This window comes from Crocodylus siamensis, chromosome 12 (assembly GCF_052110815.1).
Source record: "Crocodylus siamensis isolate JL-2025a chromosome 12, ASM5211081v1, whole genome shotgun sequence".
Lineage (NCBI taxonomy): Eukaryota > Metazoa > Chordata > Crocodylia > Crocodylidae > Crocodylus > Crocodylus siamensis.
In genome coordinates, this window is record NC_143406.1 from 28,034,803 (window position 1) to 28,059,036 (window position 24,234).

The 24,234-nt window shown below is 42.8% G+C and overlaps 1 protein-coding gene across 2 annotated transcripts; it reads left to right on the forward strand.

Moving 5' to 3' along the window:
- Window positions 1-235: 235 nt before the first annotated feature.
- HAPSTR1 (HUWE1 associated protein modifying stress responses) lies at window positions 236-24,234 on the forward strand. Of its 2 annotated transcripts, XM_090024358.1 has the most exons (5): window positions 236-300; window positions 390-658; window positions 1,253-1,333; window positions 6,157-6,432; window positions 22,117-24,234. In XM_090024358.1, the coding sequence occupies exons 2-5, from the start codon at window positions 439-441 to the stop codon at window positions 22,359-22,361; spliced, it is 822 nt and encodes a 273-aa protein (XP_089880484.1). In that variant the 5' UTR covers window positions 236-300; window positions 390-438; the 3' UTR covers window positions 22,362-24,234. The 2 variants fall into 2 exon arrangements, with proteins under 2 accessions (XP_089880484.1, XP_089880483.1); XM_090024357.1 differs by having other exon boundaries at window positions 245-658.

Here is a 24,234-nt window from a genome sequence, read left to right on the forward strand (position 1 = left end):
AAGGAGAACAGCGCGCCTGCGCAGAAGCTAGTGGTGGTGTAACCAATCTTGTCCTTCTTCCCGCCCCCTTTGTGACATTGTCTAGGTGACGGACAGCCGTCTTGCCCAGTGCGAGCGCGCTCTGGCTCTCAAACCGGCGGGGGTTGGGGCAGAACAGCCAGTAAGAGAGGGAAGGGGCGGGGCTTCTTTGACAGCACTTTCGACGTCAGGCTCCCCCCCGCCCCGAGGCTTTACAGGCGCTGGGGCGGCGTCCGGCGCTCAGTGCGCTGGGAGCCGGCGAGGGGAGCGCAGCGGGGCGAGGTAGGGCATGGGGGTGAGGTAGGAGCGGCGCGGGCCCGCTGCCAGGCCGGGGGGGAGCGCGGCCGCGTAACGGGCTCTGTTCCGGCCAGGCCTGCCTTGCGCGAGGCGGCGGAGCGGGGGGAGCGGCGCGGCCGCAGCATGGAGGATAAGAAGGAGGAGGGCGAGGCCGAGATCCAGGAGCACGGGCCCGAGCACTGGTTCAGCAAGTGGGAGCGGCAGTGCCTGGCCGAGGCCGAGCAGGAGGAGGCGCTGGCGCCGGAGCTGCAGGACGAGGCGGCGGCGCAGCCTGAGCACAAGCAGCAGAAGCTGTGGCACCTCTTCCAGAACTCGGCCACCGCCGTGGCGCAGCTCTACAAGGGTGAGCGGGGCGGGCGGCGGGGCCGGGGCCGGGGTGTGGGGGGGCCCGGCCGGGAGAGACCGACGCAAAAACAAGATGGCGCAAGGCGGCGCCGCCGCTGCCGGCAGCTCCCCTGCCCCCGGCCCGAGCGGGGCCGCGGCCGGGCAGCCCGCGGGGGCGGGGGAAGGCGGCGGCGCTGCCGGGCCGCGGCCGCGAGGGGGAGGGGAGGGGCCGCTGGGGACTGGGGGGTTCCGGGGCGCGGGCCCGTGGGGGGGAGTGGGGCTCCGGGGCGGGAGCGGGGCGCGGCGGCGGGCGGGGGAGTGGGGCCGCCCGGCCCAGGGAAGAGGCACCGACAAAATGGCGAAGTGAGGGCCGGTCCCATTGTGCGTGGGGAGGGGGAGGGCGCGGGGCAGGGCCGGGCTCAGCGCTTCCCCTGCCGGCGCGGGGACCCGTCCTCGCTGCGGCCCCGGGGAGCAGGCGCGGGCGGTGCGGCCCCCGCTCGGCCCGACCCCGGGCTGCCTGCGGGAGGCGGAACAAAATGGCGAAAGCCAACATGGCCGTTCGGAGTTAGTGACTCCCAAATAAACAGCGGGTGTCCGGCGCTTCCCTCCGCAGACCGGGTGTGCCAGCAGCCGGGGCTGTCCCTGTGGGTCCCCTTCCAGAACGCCGCCACTGCCGTCACCAACCTCTACAAAGGTAAGGGGCCGCCCCGGCCTCCCCCAGCAGGGCTTCCCCTTGTGCCTGCGTGCTCCGATAAGGTCGCCCTGGCGCTGCCTGGGTCGGTCTCTCCAGCTCTCCCCACTGCTACAGCTCACCGGTGGATTTTTCTCCTTTAAGGGGGTCCACGGCAGTGACTGATCCTTCAAAAGTTTCACCCTGGGCATTTTGACAAGGGAAATGGTGAGGTGTGGCTCTCCTGCATAAGTGTGGTGGGCATAGAGCAGGCCAGGGAGCAGTGCTTGAGGGAGCGCTTGAGGGTGGTGGCTTTGTATTGCTGAGTTCCTAGACAGTAGTGGTCGCAAGGTGACAGGCTTCACAGCTGGCTTGTATTTCATTGAGGGTCGTGTGCATAATGAATACAGTAATGCAACTTACTGTGTTTGTATTGGCATCAGTGACATTTTATTAAGTCTTTTAGGGTTGTGTTAAAGATCATTTAAGCTTACGAGATTTTATCCATTGGAATCCTTTTGCTAAATTTCAACCATTTTTATACATCTTTGTCACCATAACAAATTTCAAGTATTACTTTGGACAACAGCAGGTGAAAATCTATTGGGAAAGGTATGTGATTTAACAGCTACTGAGTTCTCTTGTTCACATCTGAGTCAGATCATATTAAATTTAGTGATTTCAGTATTTTAAAATGTCTAGGATGATTATAAGAAATTAACTTAAAAAAAAAACAACTCTTCATAAAAACTTGCAAAAGAATGGATCTGCCAGTTGTTGATGCACACAAATATAGTTACATTTAGCTGTTAAATTGCAGTTTTTTTTTCATGTTTTCCAAAAATTCCACTTCTAAACTGCTGATATTGGGTATTATGAGGCTTAATTTTCTTTTCTTTTACAAAAAATAGCTTGCTTGGAAAAAGTTGCTATTAGAAAAACATTCTGTGAACTTACCCAAACCAGCTTTTGCACTGCTTAGTTCAGAAATGTCTGTCTGTCTTCAGCTTGGTTATGAGTTGAGAGATGACTTTAGAAAAAGACTTGGACAAACCATTGTGTTCCTGATTCTCATTTTTGGAATGGTGCATTTGCTTCCTTCTCTGTCTAGAATTCTAGGTGGTAGAGGATGTTATCATGCTTTTTACCTCTGGCTTTGCATTTAGATGGCTTGTGAATTCATTAATTTATATAAATTATTTTAAATACTATACTTACCAGCATAGTATTTCTGACTGCTAATCATGCTTTTTACAAACAACAAATGAGTGTGGGAAACAATAGATATCTAACCACTGTTGTCTATGGTAGAGGCAAGTCTACAGTGCAAGTGCTTACAATTTATCTTGATTTGCAAAATACAACATATCATAGGTGAAGAGATGGAAAATTACAGGTGAGGCCATTCTGTAGTTCTTTGAATGGAATTCAGGCTTGAATGAATGGCTCAAGATGCTAGTCATTAGACAAGGCTTTGACAGAGCAGCCAAAAAAGCGCTCATCCTGTTTCCTTGATGAGTCCAACTACAACATCTTCCATTTTCTTGTATTACCACTTGACAAACAGGAACTGTTGTATAAATCACACCTGTACTTCAGCTAGAATAGCTATATGTTGAGGCAGTCAAGGGGTTTAACTTCTTATGACTTTATCTATACTATTTTTAAATAAGTTTCATATTACTCTTAAATGTAGCAAAAAATAATCATTAAATTTAATATGATCTTACTCAGATGTGAACAAGAGAACTCAGTAGCATTTAAATTGTGCATCTGTCCTAATACTTTGGACAGCAGCAGGTAAAAACTAATACCTGAAATTTGTTACAGTGATAAAGGTTTATAAAATGGTTGAAATTTGGCAAGAGGATTCCAGTGGACAAAGTCTCTTACATTTTAAATTGTGCACTAGAAGGGCTAAAGGGTAGACTCCTTTTAAATACAAACAGTACTAAAAAAGGCACAAACCTTGTTTTCTTCTGTGGATAAGGAATGTAGCTGTTCAGTAGATTTTGTTATTGTCAAGTGTGCGGGTGGTAAATGTGCTTTCTATGAAGCTGTCAAAATTATTAAAGAATCATTGGATGATTTAAAACTTCTTTTATCTTGAATTCTGTCAATTTTTATGTCCCTAATAGGTTTCCATTACTTACCGTCTGTTCAGTTTTTCCCAAATACTTCATGTGGTCTGCATGCAGTTCTTAGTTGTGAACTTGATGTGAGCGTTAAGTATTTCCACAAAACATGTAGTGCTTGATGCATAGATACTTTTGTCTTTAGGCTTGCCAACAAATGCTCATCCAAACAAGCTAAATTGGCAACAGGGTATTTTAGTTTTCTTCCACACCCTAGTTGATTGGCTCTGAAAATATTTTGGATGCCTCTATAGGTCAACCCCCCTCCCTCACCTTTTTGGGTTTTTTAAAAATATTATCATAGAAAATTATAGAGACTTTCTGCTTTCTCAGAACCAAATTCTTCGTCTTTTTCTGCCTAGGAGAGAGTGCTGACATGTTGTTAACACTTTAGCCAGCATCTCTTGTTTTACTATTTAAAACAAGACAGTTGTGTAAATATATTAATTGTTTGATTTAAACACAGGAGTTGCAAATACAATAGATCATGGGAAGGGACAGAACTTGTGGTTCGTTTGTGAAATTGGGATAGTTGTAGTTGAAACCATGGGTGTGTCTCTTGTAGTGATGTTGAAGCCCTAAGCTTGCTGTATCTGCTGACCTTGTATGACTGGAACTCTTGGTCAGTTCCTCCAGTGTTAAATGTGCCTGGCAGCAGCCTCTCTTTCCTAGTGTACGTGACACCTTGAGTCTTAATGGCTTTTAAATGTACCCTCTTGAACTCTTGTCTTGCAGTTTGTAGTAACTTTAATAGCTGACAGTGCATAGGAGTTCTTGGAGCTTCTGTCATCTTAGTTGTTTTCTAGTTCTTAAGCATTTATGTTTTTTCTATGTGCCTAAAATGTTTTTATGATGAGATGGAAGGCTGTGGTATGAACTTGATAAAGCTAAGAGATTGTTTATCAGTTTCTTAGGGTCCCTATAGTTTGAGAATTAAACTGTGCATTTTTAAATATTTTGAATTCTTAGGGTTTTAATAGCTATTTAACTGCCATAAAGTTTTACCTAGAAAAATAATCTTTATTAATGGATAAATATGCTAATTAGATTCTCCCTCCCCCATGGATAATAAAATGGTACCATTAAAAGTGGCTTGTCTCAGTAGGCTTTTGACTCTCTCCATATTGTTGATTGCTTTATCATTACTTATACTGTGTTTCTTTTACGTTTTAAACACTTTGTAATTTTGCTTATAGGTAAACTTGGTAGAAAAGTGAGAGACAGGCTAATCCTGAAAACAGCTATTTTGAGACCCTTTCTGCAGAATGTGCTTTTTAATAGTTTAGGCATATTGCTTTTCTTTGAGTTTTTCCCCAATCAAAGGAAAAATACCAGCATGTAGAAAAGCTAGCAAATACTGCCAGATTTTTAAGTATGTTCTTTGAGATACCTTTTCTAGGAAATTTAAAGGGAGTTTAAGTGGAATTTCCAACACTTATTTTCATGTGTTGCTTATGGAACAACAGCCAACCTGCTTGTCTTGTTCATGCACTGAAATCACTCTTGGCAAAACTCTGAGAACAAATTACTGTGGTAGAAGCAGCAGAATGAGCACAGTTAATGAGTAAAGAACACTTTATGTCCCACAAACTGTGACTTACATCAGTATATTGCTGAAATCATCGTTCAATCCATTTTGAATCCCCAATAAGGTTTAAGTTGTCAATCAGTATCTATAAGAAACTTCTTGAGTGAGAACTTGTATACTAAATAAAATGCACTTTAAGAGTATGTCTCACTAAACCATTAGCTTCATCTTAAGTTAATATCTACTAAAACTTGCACTGGCTTTGCAAGGAAAACATGCCAACAGCTTTATATCCACCATGTCTTCATGGGCTATCAAATACCCAAGTTGGGGAATGACTCAAGAGGCTTTGTGTGAGAGATGCTACAGAACAGGAAGCTCAAGCTTATAGTTACACACAGCATATTTAGATTTAAGGAATACTATAAAAATGCATTTGTTTGATAATTATTTGCCATGGGGAAGTATAGAAGAAATACTAAAAAAATTTTTTGAACAGTGTTTTCTTTCTTTCTAGGCAATTTCTTCGAACAGTCAGGTTTTAAATGATTAGGCAAGCTGTAACAGAGGGGTGGGGAAGGGTACTTAAGTGTATAATTCCTGAAGCTACTTCTTTTAAATTAGATTCCTTCCAGTTGCTGCTGTTTCACTCAAGTTCCATAACTCAGGTTCCATAGGTCATTGTTTACAGTGCTAGAATTAAAGCCCAAGCTTAATTTTAAAACACAAATTTCCAGCTAATCTTGTGTACCAAAATCACATTCTAGGTAATTCTCACTTATTTGTAGTAAAGGTTTTTATTATAGTACTGCAGTCAGGTTTGAGTTAGAATCACAAGTCTGCTGTGTTGGATAGTGATTTAATAGAGAAAAGAGGTGTGATCCTTACCTTGAAATGTAGTAGTTTATAATACAACCAGGATATGAATTGTCCTGTGACTAATCACTTTGGAAGCTCATATAGACAAAAGTTTGATCTTGGTTAAATGGTGTCTTGAAGATTCGAAAAAGCACTGCCTGGAATCTCAACATGACAGGTAATTTAGAACGGCAGCGTAGTAAAAATCTTGTTTTCATCCATCCTTGTGGGAAGCTTTATTGCGAATGAATGTCTCTCTAATTTAAATTGCTTCAGGTGTTAAAGTTCTTACTAAAAACATTTTTGTCTTCTTTTTTTTTCTGCAGAAAGTGTGGATGCCCATCAGCGAAGTTTTGATGTAGGAATTCAAATTGGCTATCAGCGTCGCAATAAGGATGTGTTAGCTTGGGTTAAAAAACGCAGAAGAACTATTCGTAGAGAAGACTTGATCAGCTTCCTATGTGGAAAAGTTCCTCCTCCAAGAAACTCTAGAGCTCCCCCAAGACTGACTGTAGTATCCCCTAACCGAGCTACTTCAACAGAAACTAGCTCATCTGTAGAGACTGATTTGCAGCCTTTCCGTGAAGCCATAGCTCTGCATGGTAACAAACTTTCTCAGTGTTTCCTGAAATAAAGAGTGGGTGGGCTCTTTATGTAAGCATGCCTTCTGTTAAGTTTGGGGGTTTATTTGGGCCTGTTTTCACTAATTATATAACCAGAGTGGCATTGCATCTAACAGTCCAGAGGAGAGACATTTATTATATTTGCTCTGAAGGATCTGTGGCTTATTTGCCTGTGGGAGGGTTGTTAGTTACTTGTGTAAAAAAGTGTATTGGTTTTAAATGAGAGAAGAAATTTTAAAACAGTAAAGGAATTATTGAAGGTTATTTTGGAACTGGTATATCCTGTAGCATTAGTGTGCAATGTGAGTTTAGGATACAGTTTATGGCCTGTTCTGCAGCATGAAAAGGGAACTTGTTGACTGGCACTCCTTAAAGCCCTATGTTTCCCAGTACAATGCTAGTAGAAATGATGTGGTTTCTAAAACATACTATAGTGAAAGTTGTGTTAACTGGCATTTTACTAGCTGGAATACTCTGTTAACTGGAATTTCCAATATCCCAATGCAAATTCTCACTTTAGCAACTGGAATCTTTGACGAGTCCCCCCATTTCTGCTGCTTTGGAACTTGATGATTTTTATTTTCTACTTGTTTTACGGGGAGGATAGTGGTCTGGTCAGTGCTTTGCTAGGTAATGTAGGAATGGATCATTGAGAGGGAGCAACGTTATCACTGTCTCAGACTTGCTGTTACTTTACCTAGCATTCTGACCAGTCTTGGCACAGACTGTTTAGTGAGACAAAATTGCCTCTATTCCTAAACAAATTGAAAATATGATAATCTTCATTATTCTCTGTACTATGTTAAAGAAACACTGCTTAAAAGCAGTGTTGCTTTTGCTGAGAGAACCTTTTACTGGTGCTACACAACATTGTTTTTACTTCTGGATGATCTGGTTAAAATGTTGCACTGCTAAGAGTGATTACTGTTATGTGAAATGGGGTGTTTTAGTCTCCGAGTTCTGGTACAGAACTTAGTTTTGTGCACTTCTGTTTGGTCAGCTAGCTCCTTGTTTGGTTTGAAAACTAGTCTCTTGGGTTTTGGAAACAGTTCCTAGTTCTCTGATAATCAGTTTTGCATAGTTCTTAACAAGCTTTATATAACATAGATCTTAATCTGATTCATAAGTGAACTATTGCTAGCTTTCAAGTGTTTTCATGCAATTTTTAAGACGGAATGAATTGATCAATTAGTGGGTAATTTATACATTCTTTATTTGTCTTTTTTTTTTTTTTCCTTCAGAATAAAATACTAGTTACTTAAGGGTTATGACTTACGGGTTTAGGCTTCTAAAATATGTAACTGCAGCTGAACAGAATCTCCAAAGCATAAAACGGTAGCCATATAAAAAATTATGTAGGGCCTAGTCCAGTTAACCTGTGTACTGGAAAAAATAGAACATTGAGTTATGTAGGTGGCAGGAAGAAAGAGCAAGCAGAGTATTCAAGTGAAGAAGTAGAAAAAGTACAGTACTTTGGCATCCAGAAACACATTAAACAAAACATTTCAATAGTGAAATTGCAGCTAGAAATGTAGGGAATATAAAGATCAACTGATGGAGTGTATTTGCAACTGGTGCTTTCCTTTGGGTGCAACATTTCCCCCCCCCCAATTTTCAAGGCAAAGATCTTTTATTACTTACCCCAGAGTGGAATTTTGCACTTCTCTTAGAACAGGCCCTAGCTTACAGTGCCACTTGTGCTTACCTAGCAGGTCTAACTGGGTGTTGCATCTGTAGCACTTCTTTTAGAATCTAGTCTGGTGTGTGTATAGTGAAAGAGTGATCCCGGATGACTTTCTGCAGAAGAAACAAAGCATTTAGAGAAGATTTTGAAGCTATGTGCTCATAGACTACTTTAGGTAAAGGCTGACATCAGGGAGTAGTAATCTAGGCAGACATAACTTCAGGACCTTGGCAGGTGCTTTCTCAATCTGGTTCCCTTAACCAGTTTCCCCATATTGAGTCCCTTCTAAACTTCTGTCATGATTTTAATCTGTGGTGTAGCCTCTTTTCTATAGGCAAATTTTGACAGGAAAGTGGTTTATCTTGAGGTTCTTCCTTCCCATCTTGTTTCTTCCTTCCCCCAGCCTTACAGCTCCAATTGAAGTAATTTTTTCTGGAGACGACAACAACATGGTAAAAATGCAGTTTTCATGAATGGTTGTGTTAAATGTTGATTTGCAGGGTTATTTAATTCATGGAGGTGCTTGAATTTTTAAGGTATTTAGAAACAAGTAATTTTGTTTTTATAAGAAACTGATGTATGAAGGGGTTCATTAGGTTTGAGTTTTCCCTTAATGCAGTTGAGCTATAGAATAATTTGGAAATGTCCTGCTTCCATTTTTTTACCTGGCAGACAACTTCAGCTGTCTGTCCCTCTTGGATGAGTTCTTCCTGACACCAGTGTCAAATCTGTTCCTGAGATGCAGATGTATCCTGCAGTAGTCCTTTGATCATGTTAATGTCTGGCTTGCTATACTTTTTTTTTTTTAAGGTTTCTCTAGGTGAAGTGTGTATCTATAGCTGTAACTGTCATTAATCTTCAGAAAAGTAAAGCTAATTCATACTAGCATGGATTTGATTTAAATCGAATCAATTTAAGTAATGGTTGAAATAGGTGGTCAGGAAGCCTTGACTTGATCATTGTTTTCTATAAGAAGTCCATTCTTGTTGTTTGATATCCTTTTCACTTAACTTCCTGAAACTTTGCACTTCTAGAGAGGTGTAAGGACTTGACTCGGTACACAATCTTGTAGAGCAACAACAGGGCTGATGGGTAGTTAATCAGGTCTGTTATATCTCATTTCCATATACTGCTGTTAACAAAAATATTGTTTCTGAAGAGACACATCCACAGTTTGAGAACTGAAACTAAGCACCACAGAGATGCTTAATGGGACCAGTGTTTCTCAACCTGTGGGTGGAAACCCAAAAGTGGGTCCCAAGAATATTTCAAAGGGTTGCGAGCTGCGACAGGGTAGCAGGAAGGCGCCTGCCCCTTTCAGTGGGGGAAGGGGATGGCGGAGAGCTGTGTGGCCTGGCTGGTGGCACAGGGCTGGTGCCTGTGCTCACAGGGCCGGGGTGGCTGGAAGATGCTGCTTTGGGGGCAGGAGGGGCCATGACTGGTTGCCTGGCGTGGTGTGGCAGCTCCCACCAAGGGCAGGGGGTGTGCCACAGGCCTGTCCTCCTCCCTCCATGCCAGGGCTGGACTTGCTCCACTGCTACCCACGTGAGCTGGAGTCAGTGTGCTATGGCCAGAGTGGGGTGGGGGCAGCCTAGCTGGAGGGGACAGGGGGCTGTGGGTTAGGAGTGAGGGACACCAACCAACACGGCTCAGTGGGGCAGGGGACTAGGGTTCAGGCTCAGCCTAAAACAGTGGTGTTCTTCTTTTTTCTGCCCCCCCCTCCACTGGGACCCGTTTGCAAAGATCCATGGCCTGTCCTCACCCATACCCCCATACCCTGCTGGTGCCTGAACCTGAGTCCCCTGCCACCCTGGGGCATGCTGGTTGGTGTTCCTCACTCCTGACCCACAGCCCTGTCCCCTCCCAGCCTAGCTGGAGGGGTCCCCAGCTGCCTCCATCCCACTCGGGCCATAGCATGTTGGTTCCAGCTCATGCGGGCAGCAGCAGAGTGAGCCCAGCCCCTGGCTGGAGGGAGGAGAGGCTTGTGGCATCCTCCCATGCCTTTGGTGGGAGCTGCTGCACCATGCCAGGCAGTCTGGTCATGTAACCCGTGGCCTATTGCAGTCTATTTATAAAACTTTTCTATAAAGGTTATATGAGTATATTGCCTAATTATATATAATTTGAGAAGTTAAAGCTCTAATATCATAATGGGATAGAGATTATAACATACCTTAAATATAAACCTATATAAAGATAGTTATAATTTTTTTAAAAAGCATTTTAACAAAAAAATTAAAAAATACCAAATAAAAAAAAAAATCTGATTTTAAGTTCTAAAAAAAATCCGATTTTTTTCTTGTATTTTTTTTAATGTTGTTTTTTTTTAATCCACTGACAGACACCCTTTCTCCCCCACTCCTGCGCCTTCTGAATTGTTTCCCTTTAATAGTTACTAGACTCTTCCCAAAACTTTTAAATATTTTTGACTGCTACACATGATTTTTTTTATTTTATTAAAAAAAAAAAAGCCTTCTCATTTTTATCAAGCTGTACTTGCTCTCTGATATATCTGCAAAGTTCATGTTGTATGTCTAATTCTCTTGAATTGGACAAAGTAGTTGAGAGTGAAGGGCCTAGTTAATGCTTCCAAAACTTGTTCTTACCTAGACTAACCCACTAGTTCTATAGTTCTTTCTTGATAGGTTCAGTTGGGAGTTGCAGTTTCTTTTTAACCATGCAGTATTCCGTTTTACAAAATAAAGACCTATGAGAAACTACTGCTCTGCCTTAATTTCCCAGCTTTTCTAATTTAATGTGGGTAAAGAATTACAGGGCTTCATCAGTCAAGTTAGCTGGCAGTCTTGTGAACTTAAAGGGTAGGGCTTTATTTTCTTTGACTTGCTTCTCTTTATTTTTACTACAGTCTTCTAAATACTGGAACTGGGGCGGTCCTTAACCTAATATGTGTTCTTACATAGAAAAATCTGGTTTGATATTAGAGGTAGTGCAGAAGCTACCCAGATAATGGCGCAGTCTTAAAAAGAAAAAAAATGTCCAGGACACGCAATGTTTTTATGAAACTTTTTGCTTATTATGCCACATTATATTAAACAAAACTTTAAATATTATATGGGACCTTTTGGGTAGGCTTGCCACAAATTAGCCCTCACACTTTCAAGTACCATTTCAGTTCCTTTTCCTTTCCCGTTGCTCAGTATGCTGCTCTGCTCAGTTTTCTGCTGCTTGCTTTGTGCTTCCTGTCCAGTCTGCTGTGCTTTCTGCCATATCTGCTGTTGTCCTGATCTACCAGGTGCCATGTGCAGAGGTTGCTCATGCCAGTTGTGGCATGTATGCCACAAGTTGGCTATCCCTGTCTGAATAGCAGCACATGTGTAAGTGGAAAAGTATAAGGTTAGCATACTGTGGTATCTCTGTTCCTTTATTTTGTGATGTCCAGCTTCCTAATCCTTGTTTTATGCCCTAACCTTAATGTCTTTTTCTTTGGCAACTTTTGGCATTAGTTTCTCTTGTGTAATAATGCTGCTATTCTCTTTGTCGAATTGATTTTGTAGGCATCCATGTGTTCAGTAACAAACTGGGAAAGCTATAGAAGATGCAGGTTGCAAAGGAAGGAGGACCCTGCAAGTAATCCCTAGATTACATGGGTTCTTTTCTAGCCTTAATCACAGCACTGTGATCGTATTCTGAGGAAGTAAAATATATCCCCTACTGTGAGCAGGAATGAATTCCTTTCTGTACTGTCTTTTATCTGCCACAGATCCTTTCCCATTTTGATTTTCCTATCTATTTATTAGAATACTAGCCAATTGCCCGTTAAGGATTAAGGGGTGGGGGGATGGGGGAGTGGGCCTGGGCCCGGGCCTGGTGTGGGGGAGGGGGCTAGGCCCAAGGGTGGGAAGAAGCTGGCCCGCTGCGGCAGTGGGGTGAAGCAGCGGGCCTGGGCCGATGTGTGGCCAGGAGGCTGGTGGAGAGGAGTGGACCGGGGCCGGGGTGGAGGCACGCTCCTCCTGTCCCCTCTGCCCATCCGGCTATGGTGTGCCGTTTCCCCCTCACCTCCATTGGGTCCATTGCTGCTGTGTTGGCCTAGCAGGCAGGAACAATGTAAGGGTTGGGGCGGAAGAAGCCACTGGTGCTGGCCTCAGCTTACCCCAGCCCTGTTTTTTCTCTTTCCCCTTCCCCCCCCCCAAATGCCACCTCCAAGGAGCAAGGTGGAGGGTGAGGCCAGCTCTGGTGGCCTTGCCCCTCCCCCCTGTTTTATCATTGCTGCCTGTAGCAAGCAGGGTGGGGAGGGTGAGGCCAGCTGTGCTAGTTTCATCCACCCCCCCTCCCCCATCTCCTGTGTCCCCACCATCATGGTGGTGCTCTGCTGTGCTGCTGCCACCTGTCCCAATGCTGTATTTGCACTCTGATTGGCTGTTTAAGTTGGTCCAAGTGCAAGTAAAGCATTATGGACAAACAGACAGATTAAGGCTTTTATAGTATTAGAATTCAGAGGCTATAGGACAAGAAAGAATCTGCACATCATGCCATGCATGTTATTAGACAAACATAGCTGAAATGATGTGCTCCTGAGCCATACTAGTAGTGTTGTTGCTCTGACTAACCGAGTGCCTGATAGGTGGCTGTTGCATTCCTAAGAGCTTTGTTAGCAGTCTGTTCTACTCCATTCTGAGTGCCCTTGAGCATGAGAGTGGTGAGTGACTTTGGACACTTCAGTGATCAGATTTCTTTCAGCTCTCCTGTTTTGCACTAAGTGCTATAAGTGTCAGAAAAATGGGAATGAAGACTCCTGGGGAGCTGTGTGTGAAAGATATCATAGGAAGATCAAAGTGGTTTCCCTTCATGAGCAAAATTTTCACCAAAACTTTCTGATAACTGTTTTATAATAGTATGACCTTCTAATACTACAGGCAGCAAAATTTTAATCTTGTCATGTAGTGATGGTTTCTACTGCCATATCTTTTATTGGATGAGCTATACAGTTGGGAGAGATGTTAGATGAGCTTAGGGACTCAAAATGCCCTTCCTGGGACCAGGAAAGAAAAGATCTGAGGAAGGTATTTTGTGCTACAAAGCTTAAAGTCTCCATCTTAGGGATGTGAAAGGTTAAACAATTGATTGATTAACCGATCAGTGCAGTGATAAATGATTAGCTTACCAATTCTTCTTTAGCCCTGGGCCTTCACAATTAGGCAGGGAAATCGGGGGAAGGGAAGCTAACCTGTGCCCCAGGAACAGGAAGGCAGCATGGCAGGAGGGAGGAGGACATAGCCTAAAAAGAAAACAGCAGGCAACCTAATGACTCATCAGTTAAGCAATTAGCTGCACATTTTCTCCCTTACAGGGCCAGGGCTTCATGTGGACTATATTGTATGTATGGGCTTGCTTCCTCCCCCCAGTCAAAGGACCCAGAGAATGGCTCCCAGCAGCAGCTGTGTCCTAGCTGCTGTGTTTATCGGTTAATCATTTAACCAATATAATTAGAGAAGGTTAAGCCAATTTTTTAAAACAATATTTAGATCCCTACTCCATCTATATAGTTGATATAATACGTAAAATTACAAAGGAATCTCTTGCAGTTCCTTGGACCATCCTGGATACAGTAACACTGCTGCTTGGTTTTTATATGCTGTTGGTCCAGTAGAAGATATCACCCATAAAAATCTTTATTACTTCATAATTCTTGGTCTACCACAGCTACATGAACACTCCCAAAGTATGGTGTATATTTATAAGTAATTACAAAAGTTTCCTTAACCTTGTTAATTATTTCACCATTTGAAAAGATCACTCAAGTTACCCTAGGGGACAAGGTGCATGCTTTTATCCTTAAAGATGTTAACTCCTCCTCCCCTCTTTTTTATTTAAAGATCAGCTTTTAACTATATAGGATGTTTTTTGATAGAGTTATGTATGGGGTTAATTAGAAGGTCAGAGTTAAGGGTAGGTGCTGAAGTGGCAAATGCAGCATACACTAGTGAAATGGTAGTACACATAGTAATATGGATTACGGGTGAATTGCCCGTCAAGAATGATGGGGGAGACAGAGCGCCACCACGCTGCTGCTGCCTCCAGTGCTGCTGGCGTCACCCCTCAGCCCTGCTCTTTAGAGGTGGCAGAGCACTGCCACGATGGCAGGGATGGAGTGTGGGGGGAGCAGGGGGTAGAAGGTTGCTAACCCTAGGCCCCTCCCTCACCCACTCCACCCCCTCTATCCCTGCTGTCAGGGTGGCACTCTGGTTGTTTCACTAACCAATCGGAGTGCTCCAAAAGTGTTACAGACAGACAGATGGACGAAGCCCTTTATTATAAAAGAACTAGCAAATTGCCTGTTAAGAATGATGGGGTGGGGTTGCGGGGGGGAGAAGGTTGCTATCCCTAACTGCCCCCCCTGCCCCTCCCATGTGCTGCTGCCTCCAAGGAGCATGGTGGGGGAAGGCCAGCAGTGCTCCACCAAGCTGCTGCTGCTGCCTCCTCCTGTCCATAATGCTCTTGGAGCACTCATGGTTGTTTCAGAAACCAATCAGTGCTCCAAGAGCATGACAGACAGACAGATGGAGCTAAGCCCTTTATTATATTAGAACGATACCTTAAATTGAAGGTGGCATACAGCTGCATGTAATTGAGGCTGGAATACAGCTGCATGTAAAACTATTTTCATAAACTTAAATCCAGTTCCAGCTGTATATTAGAGGATTGTGATTTTTTTTTTTTTTAATTTTTCTTTGTATGTTCCTCCAATTAAAAGTGCTTAGTTCCAACAAGGCAAACATTGTCTGGACTCTGAGTAAACAGTTGGAATACTTTACTTGCTGCTTCGATTAAATTATCTTCCTGTCTTGGTTTTTTTCAATATTAGTGGTTCTCAAACTGTTTTAGACTGCCAGCTGTCTAAAATGAAAATAATTTGAGGAGAGAGTCCAGATCTCACTAGGTGGATGTTCTCTAGTGTAGTGGCTTTCAAACATCCAAAAGTCATGGAACTCTTTCATAACACTTGTGCTACAGTGCTTTTACCCAACTATATGGGCCATACAAGTGGAGAGCCATGTGACCCAGCCTGGCAGTGGCAGGCCACTGCCTGCCGAATCACTTTGCCATTGCCCCCAGTCTCTTTGCAGAATGCCTCAGGATCTGGCATGGAACCCTAGGGTTCAGTGGAACAGTTTGAAAACTATTGCTCCAGTGAATAGCAGTATTAGCTTTTAGAAATTTCTTAAACTATTCCACCTATTGATATCTAAATGATACTTGGGCATTTAAGTGCAATCTTGTTCCACCCTGCTCTAACCCCTGAAAACCAGTAACGTTTATTTCTACAACAACATCTTTACAAGCATCATGGAATAGGCTTGCACGTAAATGTCCTTATGTCTTTGATAGGGCGTTACTTGTCCTTAGCACTCGGAGCTCTTCCTTTAAAAACTTCCTTTCTAGTTAAGCATTTCAGTCCATCTAGTTTTAATGTTAAGATTTAAAACTGGACCAAAATGAAGTTTTTATGTACTGCAGCTCTTTTTTTTCCTAACATTTTTGTGCTCAAAACATTTCTCATTTAGAAGATTAGGAAACTGCTGTTACTTTAGGAGTAATGGATGCTTAGTTCCTTGTCTCCCACTGGAAGGCAGTGGCAATAATTGAAGACTCTAAATAGTGATGATGGGGTACAGTCTGTTCTGACAGTTCTTTTCTCCCCAATAAGTTGAGGGGGAAGAAAGGTACATTGAGTGGGAATGCAGTTTTTGAGATTTGAATTTCATTCTCAAGGCTTCAGGTAACAATATTTGATCATTCAACTGGATGAAGCTTTCAGAAAGATTCCCCAGATGTAGTGTGCAGAGCCATTAAACAAATGCCTGCTTTGCAGTTACTAGTCTTTTCATACAGTTTAACTTAATTTAGTAGTACAGCCTCTAGTTATTTTAAGTTTTAGATATAATGCTGAATTATACACCGAGAGAGTAGGGGTGCACAAATTGATTTTTGTGGCCGATACTGATGGCCAATTTTTCAAGAGGCATGTCAATTGATACTAATCTGATTTCCGATAACTAGTCTGGTAGCATGGAGAGCTCCAGCTGGTAAGTCTGGTGTGGTGGAAGGGTGGGGAGAGAAGGGGTTAGGGGCGGCAGATCAAAGCCCCCATGGTGAGGGAGGGGCTGGGACTGGGGCAAGGGCTGCTCAGCCAGGGTGGGGTGGGCATGACACACAGTTGTGGCTTGTCTGGGGGGTGTGCGGGGGGGGAGCAGGCAGCTCTGCCACTGTACATCCTGTGGCCAGGACCCACTAGTTCAGTGGCTCATCTGGTGGGTTCTGCTGCTGCTCCCACTACTTGTCCAGGAGGGCAAGGGTGGGGTGTGTGCCCCTGGATCTGAGTGGGGTGGGGTGGGCTGGGGCCAAGGCTGTGCCAAGCTCTTCCTGGCATGGTGGGGCTGCGCTGGGAAGGGGCTACAGGGGGGCTGCAGCTACAAATTCTCTGTAGCCCATTCCCATTGTAGCCCTGCCCTGCCAGGAAGAGCTTTGCACAGCCCTGGCCCCAGCCTGCCCTGTGCAGATCTGAGGGCATACGCCGCCCCCCTGCCCTCCTGAACGAGTGGTGGGAGCAGCAGCAGGAGCTGTCAGATGAGCAGGTGAGCACCAGATGGGCCACTGGCTCCCAGCCAAGTGGCATGCAGCTGTGTGAGCTATCCTCTGGATGAGCTGCAGCTCCATGCCGCACTCACCCAGCCTCGGCTGGGCAGCGCTTGCCCCATGCCCACACCCTCCCTCGCTGCTGGGGCCTTGATCTGCCCCTTCTCTCCCCGCTCCCCTTCCATCGCACTAGATTCTCCATGCTGGGGGGGCTGTGCTCTTCACTGCCTGTGTACTGTGGCTGCGCGTGTGCCTGGGTCATTTATTGGCGAAATTATCAGCCTTATGGCCGATTTTATTATTTTTTTTTCCAATATTTTCTTTATATTGGTGCTGTTCTGATATTGGACTGATGTATCCTCTACTAGAGAGAGCTTAAACTCCAGTATTAGGTTATTTCTTGCTACTTGTTAGTATCTGTTTCTGTTCATCTTGTAATGCATGGCATTTCTTAAAGACATGAGGAGGGACAAAACCCAGCACTGTGCTTTCAGCTTAATGCGCCCCTGCACCAGGTGCAGCACATGCCAAGAAGAGGAACTGTGTCAGATTGACCTGGCTTGCCCCACATCTGTACAGCTCATATTTCGGTGGGGATTTTTGGCACTTCTTTATCTAATAGCTTTTTGAATTGGCTATCAGATAAAAGCACCTAAAAGCCCCACTGAGGCGTGAGAGCTATACAGGCTGGGGAGCTGGGTCAGCTGACATCACGCCTCTTTTAGTAAAGCACTGTATGTTTTGTTTTTGTTGTGTCCTATAATGCCCCTGCCCTTCCTTCCCCTAGTTAGCACCCTTAGACTTGGATAAAGTCTTTGTAGGGGCACGCTGAAAGCTAGAACTTGAGACTGCACAGTAAGGAAGGTAAAATTAATCTCAGATGGTATGAGGAAATATAAAGGGGGAGAAAAAAATCCTGATCTGCCATATATGTTTCCGGTTACTATAAAGAGAATGCTTTCCTCATGACAGCCTCTTTCAAATCCACAGTCTCTGTAAAATGGCAATTCCTTTTCCAGCATTCTACATGAGAATGTACCTGTCTGTTATGTGACCATAACTTGGTCAGGACAAAATAGCTAAGTTGTAGCATAATGTTTTTTCTGGTGTCAGTGTGTAAGAACAGTGAACTCTGCTTGCGCTGGGTAAGAGGCTTGACTTCCAGCGTGGCCAGGTGCCTCTAGTAACTGACACAAAATTGTCAATTGCTAGAATGATCACTCCATCTAAATATGTCAATAAAAAGTAGTTAATTTAAAAAAATGCACAATAGTCTATGTAGCTGGTTATAAAGTGTATTTTTAAACTACAGTTAAGGTACATCTTGTGAGGCTTGTTCCTTGTGCCTTAATTTATAAGATGCATTTTTACCCTGCCTTGTGCTCCTGTGTATATTTTCTTTTTGTGCAGTTTACTTCAAAATGGGTCTTTCAGTCCTTAATTTTCATGCTTTGAATTTTCATGCTTCGAGTTTTAATACCTTTCATGGTGTATCCTGGATATTACATCTGCATCTAAAATACGCATGCATGATTTGTTGGTTCTTGAAAGGAAAGTTATTGTGTGCATGCTTGAGGCAGTGAACCTTTATGATGGTGGTGGTGGGGGGTGTGGAAAAGAGAGCGTTGTGTTTTTTGTTTGTTTGTTTTTTAAATACTACTGCCATTGTAATAAATGTACTTTTTAAAAACAGACAGAGCTCAGAATTGAAAAGTGCAGGTGATAATTGTCACTTATGCAGAGCCTTTTTTTAAAACCGTAGCCCTTTTTAAACATGACTTCATTTCATCTACCATTTCCATCCTCACAAATGTGAAGTTAAAAAGCATTAGCACTTGTTATTATTTGGATCTAAAATGTTTTGTCCTTGTGTGAAGATGGGGAGAAGAGACTTAAACTAAAGCTTACAGTTCTACTATTTATATGCAGTGATAAAAAACAAAGGCTAAATATTTTGAACAAAAGCTATGTATAGGTTGAAATTGTGTCTAACATCTGTGTTCAGGGTGTGGCAGCTTAATGTAGGCATTAAGCAGCTTTTGCAAACATTTAAATTTGTATTTTTTTTCATCTTTAGAGTACGTACGGGTACTATATTGAGAGAAACGCTCTACAAGTAACCGTTTCATGTAAAACTTAAGCTACGTGACCTGTTACTTAGAACTTTACAAGAAACTTACTCTGATCATTTTAAGAGCCATATAATCAATATTGCAACTTTAATAATCATCACAACCCATCCAAACTCTACAAACTTCAAAAATGACAAATAACTTCACATCAATGTTTGTGTTGTGAATTTTTGAGCAGTTACTTATTTAGCATATGCTGTTTCAGCATATTGTTTAAGCCATCTTAAAGCAATGTCATCACCAGTGTGAAGAGCTTGAAGGCCACCAGGTAGCATTGTAAATGGATGCGAGGCAGCAGTGTGCCCATTTGAACAGTTAGGCAGTGCCATCTATTTGGTTGCCCTGCTTTATTGATAGTTGAATAAGTGCATGTTAACTTAGCTTTGTATTGTGGTAACCTTAGTGTTAATAATAATTTGAAAATAGAATAAATACTTGTTCTGGTGTTCAGTATCTCCTTACTTAAATTTCAAAAAGGATATCTTTTTTGCTGTATAAAAGAGTTATGCCAATGACTTTGTAAACGGAAGCATTATTTAATGTGATGTTGGTGCTTACTGAACCTCTATCAAGAGGGTCTCTTATTCTGTCTGTCTTCAGAAATATTGTTTTGGGAAAGCTATTGGTTATCAGGACCATGTCTACTAGCTGCTCTGCATGGTGCCTTTAACTTCAATAGTGGCTGTGGGTGTACACATGCCTGGAGAGGAACTCGACTGGTGGTACCAGAGTCAAAACACTTAAATGTTCAACACGGACAAATAAATTGTCCTCTTCTGATGGGAGTTTCATCCATCATACAACAGCTTTTTCACATCGCTGGTCTGACACCATCTTCCCAATGGGGTTCTAGCAGCCAATCTAAAGTGTGCTGAACTTTTTCCTTTCTATTGCTGTTTTATTTTAATACTGCTGCCTTGACTGATCAAGTCCTGTGACCTAAAATAGGCCTTCTAGTGGAAACCTATGCTAGCACTGTTAACGTCTGCTCTATGGGTAGCTTTGCTATTTTGTCTAAGTGTGCACTCAGTCCCATCACCCAAATTGTTCGGAAAGGTGTTGAACAATACTGGACCCAGGCCAGACCCCTGGGGAGCCCCAGTCGATTTCTCCTTTCAACTAGACATTGAGCCATTGAGGACTACTCCCTGAGTAAGATCATCAAGCCAGCTGTGTATCCACCTTACGATACTTTTATCTAGTCATGTATTTCTTTAGTTTAATGAGGATATCTTGGGGGATGGTGTCAAAAGCCTTGCTAAAGTCGAGGTATACCACCTACTCTCCTGTCCTCCCCTCATCCATAGTGCCTGTCACCTTTATCGTAGTTGGATTAGCTAGGCTCTTGGTAAATCCATGGTAACTGTTTCTGACCACCTTGTTTTCCTCTCTGTGCTTCACAGTGGATTTCTTGGAGTGGAAGTATCACCTGACTTAAAAAAAAAAAAAAGTAATCAGACTCTTGAATTGCTTACTGTACCACCAGTGTTCGTAAAGTCATATTGCTAAGAGCTGGATGGGTTATTCCTACCTACGTTCATTTCTGTTTGAAGATCTTGGTCCAGACTCTTGGTATGGTAATGTTGGGTTAAACTCCTAGAAATGTTCTTGCTAGAAATAATGCAATGTGCTCCTTTTGATCTTGGGGTGAAAACTAACATTGCCCGATACCAAATTTCTGGCACTATAAAAACTTTTATGGTGGCACAAATGGAGAACATAGATTTCCCTACCTGTGGGGCGACCAGGCAGTATTAAATAGTGGCCATTTTATTGCAGTAGATGTGTATTAGCTTTGTGGTGGGAGAGTGCAGGCAGCCCAGAAGTGCCAGTACTCTCCAGCTGCCCCAGGCAGGTGCTCTGGGGACTTGAGGTGCCCTGATCCTGTACACTCTAGGAATTCCCTGGCAAGATCAGGCCCCTCAAGCCTCAGGAGCACCTGCCCAGCTTCTCCTGCTTACTGAGATGCACGCTAGGGAGTCTTGGGGGACCTCTCTATAAACAGGGTCCTGGAATGGAGACCATAGATAGAACTAGGAATCAGAACGTGGGACTTGTCCCACCACAGCTTGAACCTGCTTCGTTTACTGACACCTATTTTTACCCTTACTCTTTTACTACCTATTTTCTCTTTGTGCCTGCCTGACTTGTTGTGTCCAGTGGGCCACAGGGCTGATCCAGGGATTTTTACATGGACTTTGATAGGAATATATTCTTTGGCATTCAAGTGCAAGCTGTAAAAATGATTGTAGTCATGGATATTCTTGACTTGCATATGTTGAATGGGGTGGTGGTCTGAGCTCCCATATTCCTCATCACTTAAAATAGTCAGGGTATTGGGTGGGTGTGGTGGGGTTCTTTTTGATTTTTTTGTTTAACTTTTTTTTGGGGGAGAAGAGCTGGTAGAGATGCAAAGTATTTAAACTTAACTTGTGAATTTGTATTTCGACTTTCTGCTTCTTTTAAACTCATACAAGCATATTAAAACATCGTAGTAAGATGTAAAACAGGGTGAGTTTGTCTAACTCATCAGGAATATTAATGTTCCTACATTAACATGCCAAGTCGTAATACAAATATTAAGAATAGATTATAGTCACAGAAAACATGCCCTTACTAAAATGCTAGTGAGTTTTTAGTAGCTGTATTTCGCCTTGCCCAGGCTTTATGGGCTTTAAGTTGCTTAAGTGATATGTATATCTTGAACAGATTTCAGCTAAACCTTTTGCCTTTATTTCTTTTGGAAACTTGTTCACTTCATCTTGCTGAAAACATGTTGTAATTTATCACTTTTTTTGTTAGGAGTTGTGCTGACTGACCAGGTAGTCTTGTTTCTTTTGAACTAACCTTGGCTCATTAATTCTGAGGGCTGGGATTGGGCATGTAGGGTGTTCTTGCAACTCACCATTAGGGCCTTCTAAATGGGTTCCTACCTTTCATTTTGGAAGCATGCAGGTATTTCAGGATAGCTGTTTATAAATTGGCATCTGGAGTTGGAAAGGGGATCTGGCTCTCTACCTTCCTCCTCTTCCCTCCCGTGCCCCTCCAGCCTTGTGTCCATAGTTTGAGTGATTCTTTTGTATCGGTTAATGCTATAAGGGAAGTGCTTCCAGTAATTCTTTGGTGTTCCAAGTGCTGCATGCTGCAGATAAGCAGGCATATATGCAAGTACTTGTAAAGGGCTGGAAATAAGCTAAGTTCTACCTTTCATTACTGTCTCTTAATATTTTTTTTTTTTTTTTCCTCCCCCAGGTCTTAGTGGTGCAATGGCTAGTATCAGCGTTCGTTCGAGTACCCCAGGCTCTCCCACTCATGTAAGCAGTGGCTCCAACGCTAGTCGAAGGAGAAATGGACTCCATGATGTTGATTTGAACACTTTCATATCAGAAGAAATGGCACTCCACTTGGACAATGGTGGAACTAGAAAGCGTACCTCAGCCCAGTGTGGCGATGTCATTACAGACTCCCCAACTCATAAACGCAACAGAATGATCTAAACTGCAAAAATTTCAAACCCACCATGCTGCTTGAAAGCCACTTGATCCTCAGAGTACTATTGAAAAGGAAACATGAGGCCATCTTCCCATATTCACTGTTTAAGACAAGTGAATTCAATAATTGCCATAAAGGAAGTTTTAGGTATTACAGTAGATGCCTCTTGTAACTGCGGCTTTCTTAAACTATATTCTTAGCAGAGGACATCAGATATTGTGTAGTAGTTAGCAAGATCATCATAGGCGAACATGTATCCGTTCCAAGGCTAAAAGTGACCTTACTTGTATTCTTAAAGGGAAAGGAAATATCAGATGTTTATTTGGTTATAGAATGCTTTTTTGTCCTTTATTTCCTGCTGTGTTGAGTATTTTGCTTAAACAGTATTGCCAGTTTGACTGAAATTGTCTAAAACATGACTTGGCATCTTTGTCAAAACTGCAGGCTTCCATTTTCACAGCACTGTACCATGCACCTAGTTTCTATATAGTAACAGTGTGCAAGTTAAATATTGGACTGTACCCTTTTGAGTTTTAAAAGCAGTTTGATAATTCTGGTGATTGTGTGATGATGTAAAGAGGTGCTATGATGGTCATGCAATTAATACTTAACATTGAATCAATACAAGGATCTTTATTGGATTCACTTTGTGTGTTTTTAGTGCTCTGAAGTAGCAATATTAAACTTTTCCCCGATTTAAATTCATAGGCTTTTAAATTTTCAGTTAAGAACATATATGTATTGGTATTATCCTTGTGGTAAACACGAACAGTGCAGACTACCAGGGCTGACCTACATTTAGAGAAAGATGTCCAGTAATTGGAGAGTAGGCTTTTTTTTGTTCAGTATTAGTGAAGGGTAGATATTGTGTACAAATGTATCCCACTTTACATTTCTTGTGAAGTAAATGCCTGTATTCAGGGAAAGGTGGGAGGAGAGGGAATGGGGAACAGTTAGAAAAGGGTTGTGTTCTATCTGCTGACAAACAAGTTTTTTGGCCGCTCGTGGAAACTCTATCTGGACTCATTTTAAACCTTCTCTTGACACATCTTCAGAATGGGATTGACACACCAAGCTCTCGGAAAACAATTTAAAACTGGAAGTTTTAATTCTGAAAAAAAATTCTGGATAAACATTATCATATGGATTAATTTGAAAGGGAAAAGGTGGCTTCCATCTATGTCCAACTGAATCTACATGTGAATACCTGCTGTAGTTCTAAGGAGACATGAACTTTAATCTCAACCAAGGCTGATTCTCTAAAAATCTTACAGTTCAGTTCTAGGTGCAAATATTTATATTAAGGAACAGCTTCCAACTCTATGCCTTTTCTACCATTAGAAATGGTTCATCTTTTGAAGAACTGTTGGCTAGGTCCTCAACTTCTGTTTGAGGGAGTTTTGGAGTGTTTTGAACTAGGTACCCCATGCACGCTGTTGCAAAACATAAACACTATTCAAGTTTTTGGGGTGTTTGGTTGCAACTAAATGGGTAAACTAGGTGGATAAAGCTGAAATATATGTTAGAACCATCATATTAAATTAATAATAATAAAAAGAAAAATAATCAGTCTCCTGTCTAAGCTTTGGATAATGATCTTGAGATTCTTTCTTATACCGTTTGGCCACAGGTTATAACTGTACATCTTAGCCTTTTAAATAGTTTTTCAGGAAATCTGGCTTGTTGTAGATCGTCTCTAGTTTCTCTTGTCCCATCAGCTGAGGCCTGAGTCGAGACTGTTTTCAACTTCCGATCACCATATAGGTTCCATGGCATTAAAAGTTCTCCATCAAGGGCAAGGCAAGGTGTGGTAATGCTATGCTAGATTCCTTCCCCCTCCCTCCGCAAAAAACAAAACACCCCCCCCGCCCCCCCCCC

Excerpts from the sequence above, each read along its gene's own strand:
- HAPSTR1 (XM_090024358.1), top strand. The coding sequence starts at position 439 with ATGGAGGATAAGAAGGAGGAGGGCGAGGCCGAGATCCAGGAGCACGGG. Across the intron at positions 659-1,252 it reads CGTGGCGCAGCTCTACAAGG|ACCGGGTGTGCCAGCAGCCG; the intron begins GTGAGCGGGGCG and ends TTCCCTCCGCAG. Across the intron at positions 6,433-22,116 it reads TGAAGCCATAGCTCTGCATG|GTCTTAGTGGTGCAATGGCT; the intron begins GTAACAAACTTT and ends TTCCTCCCCCAG.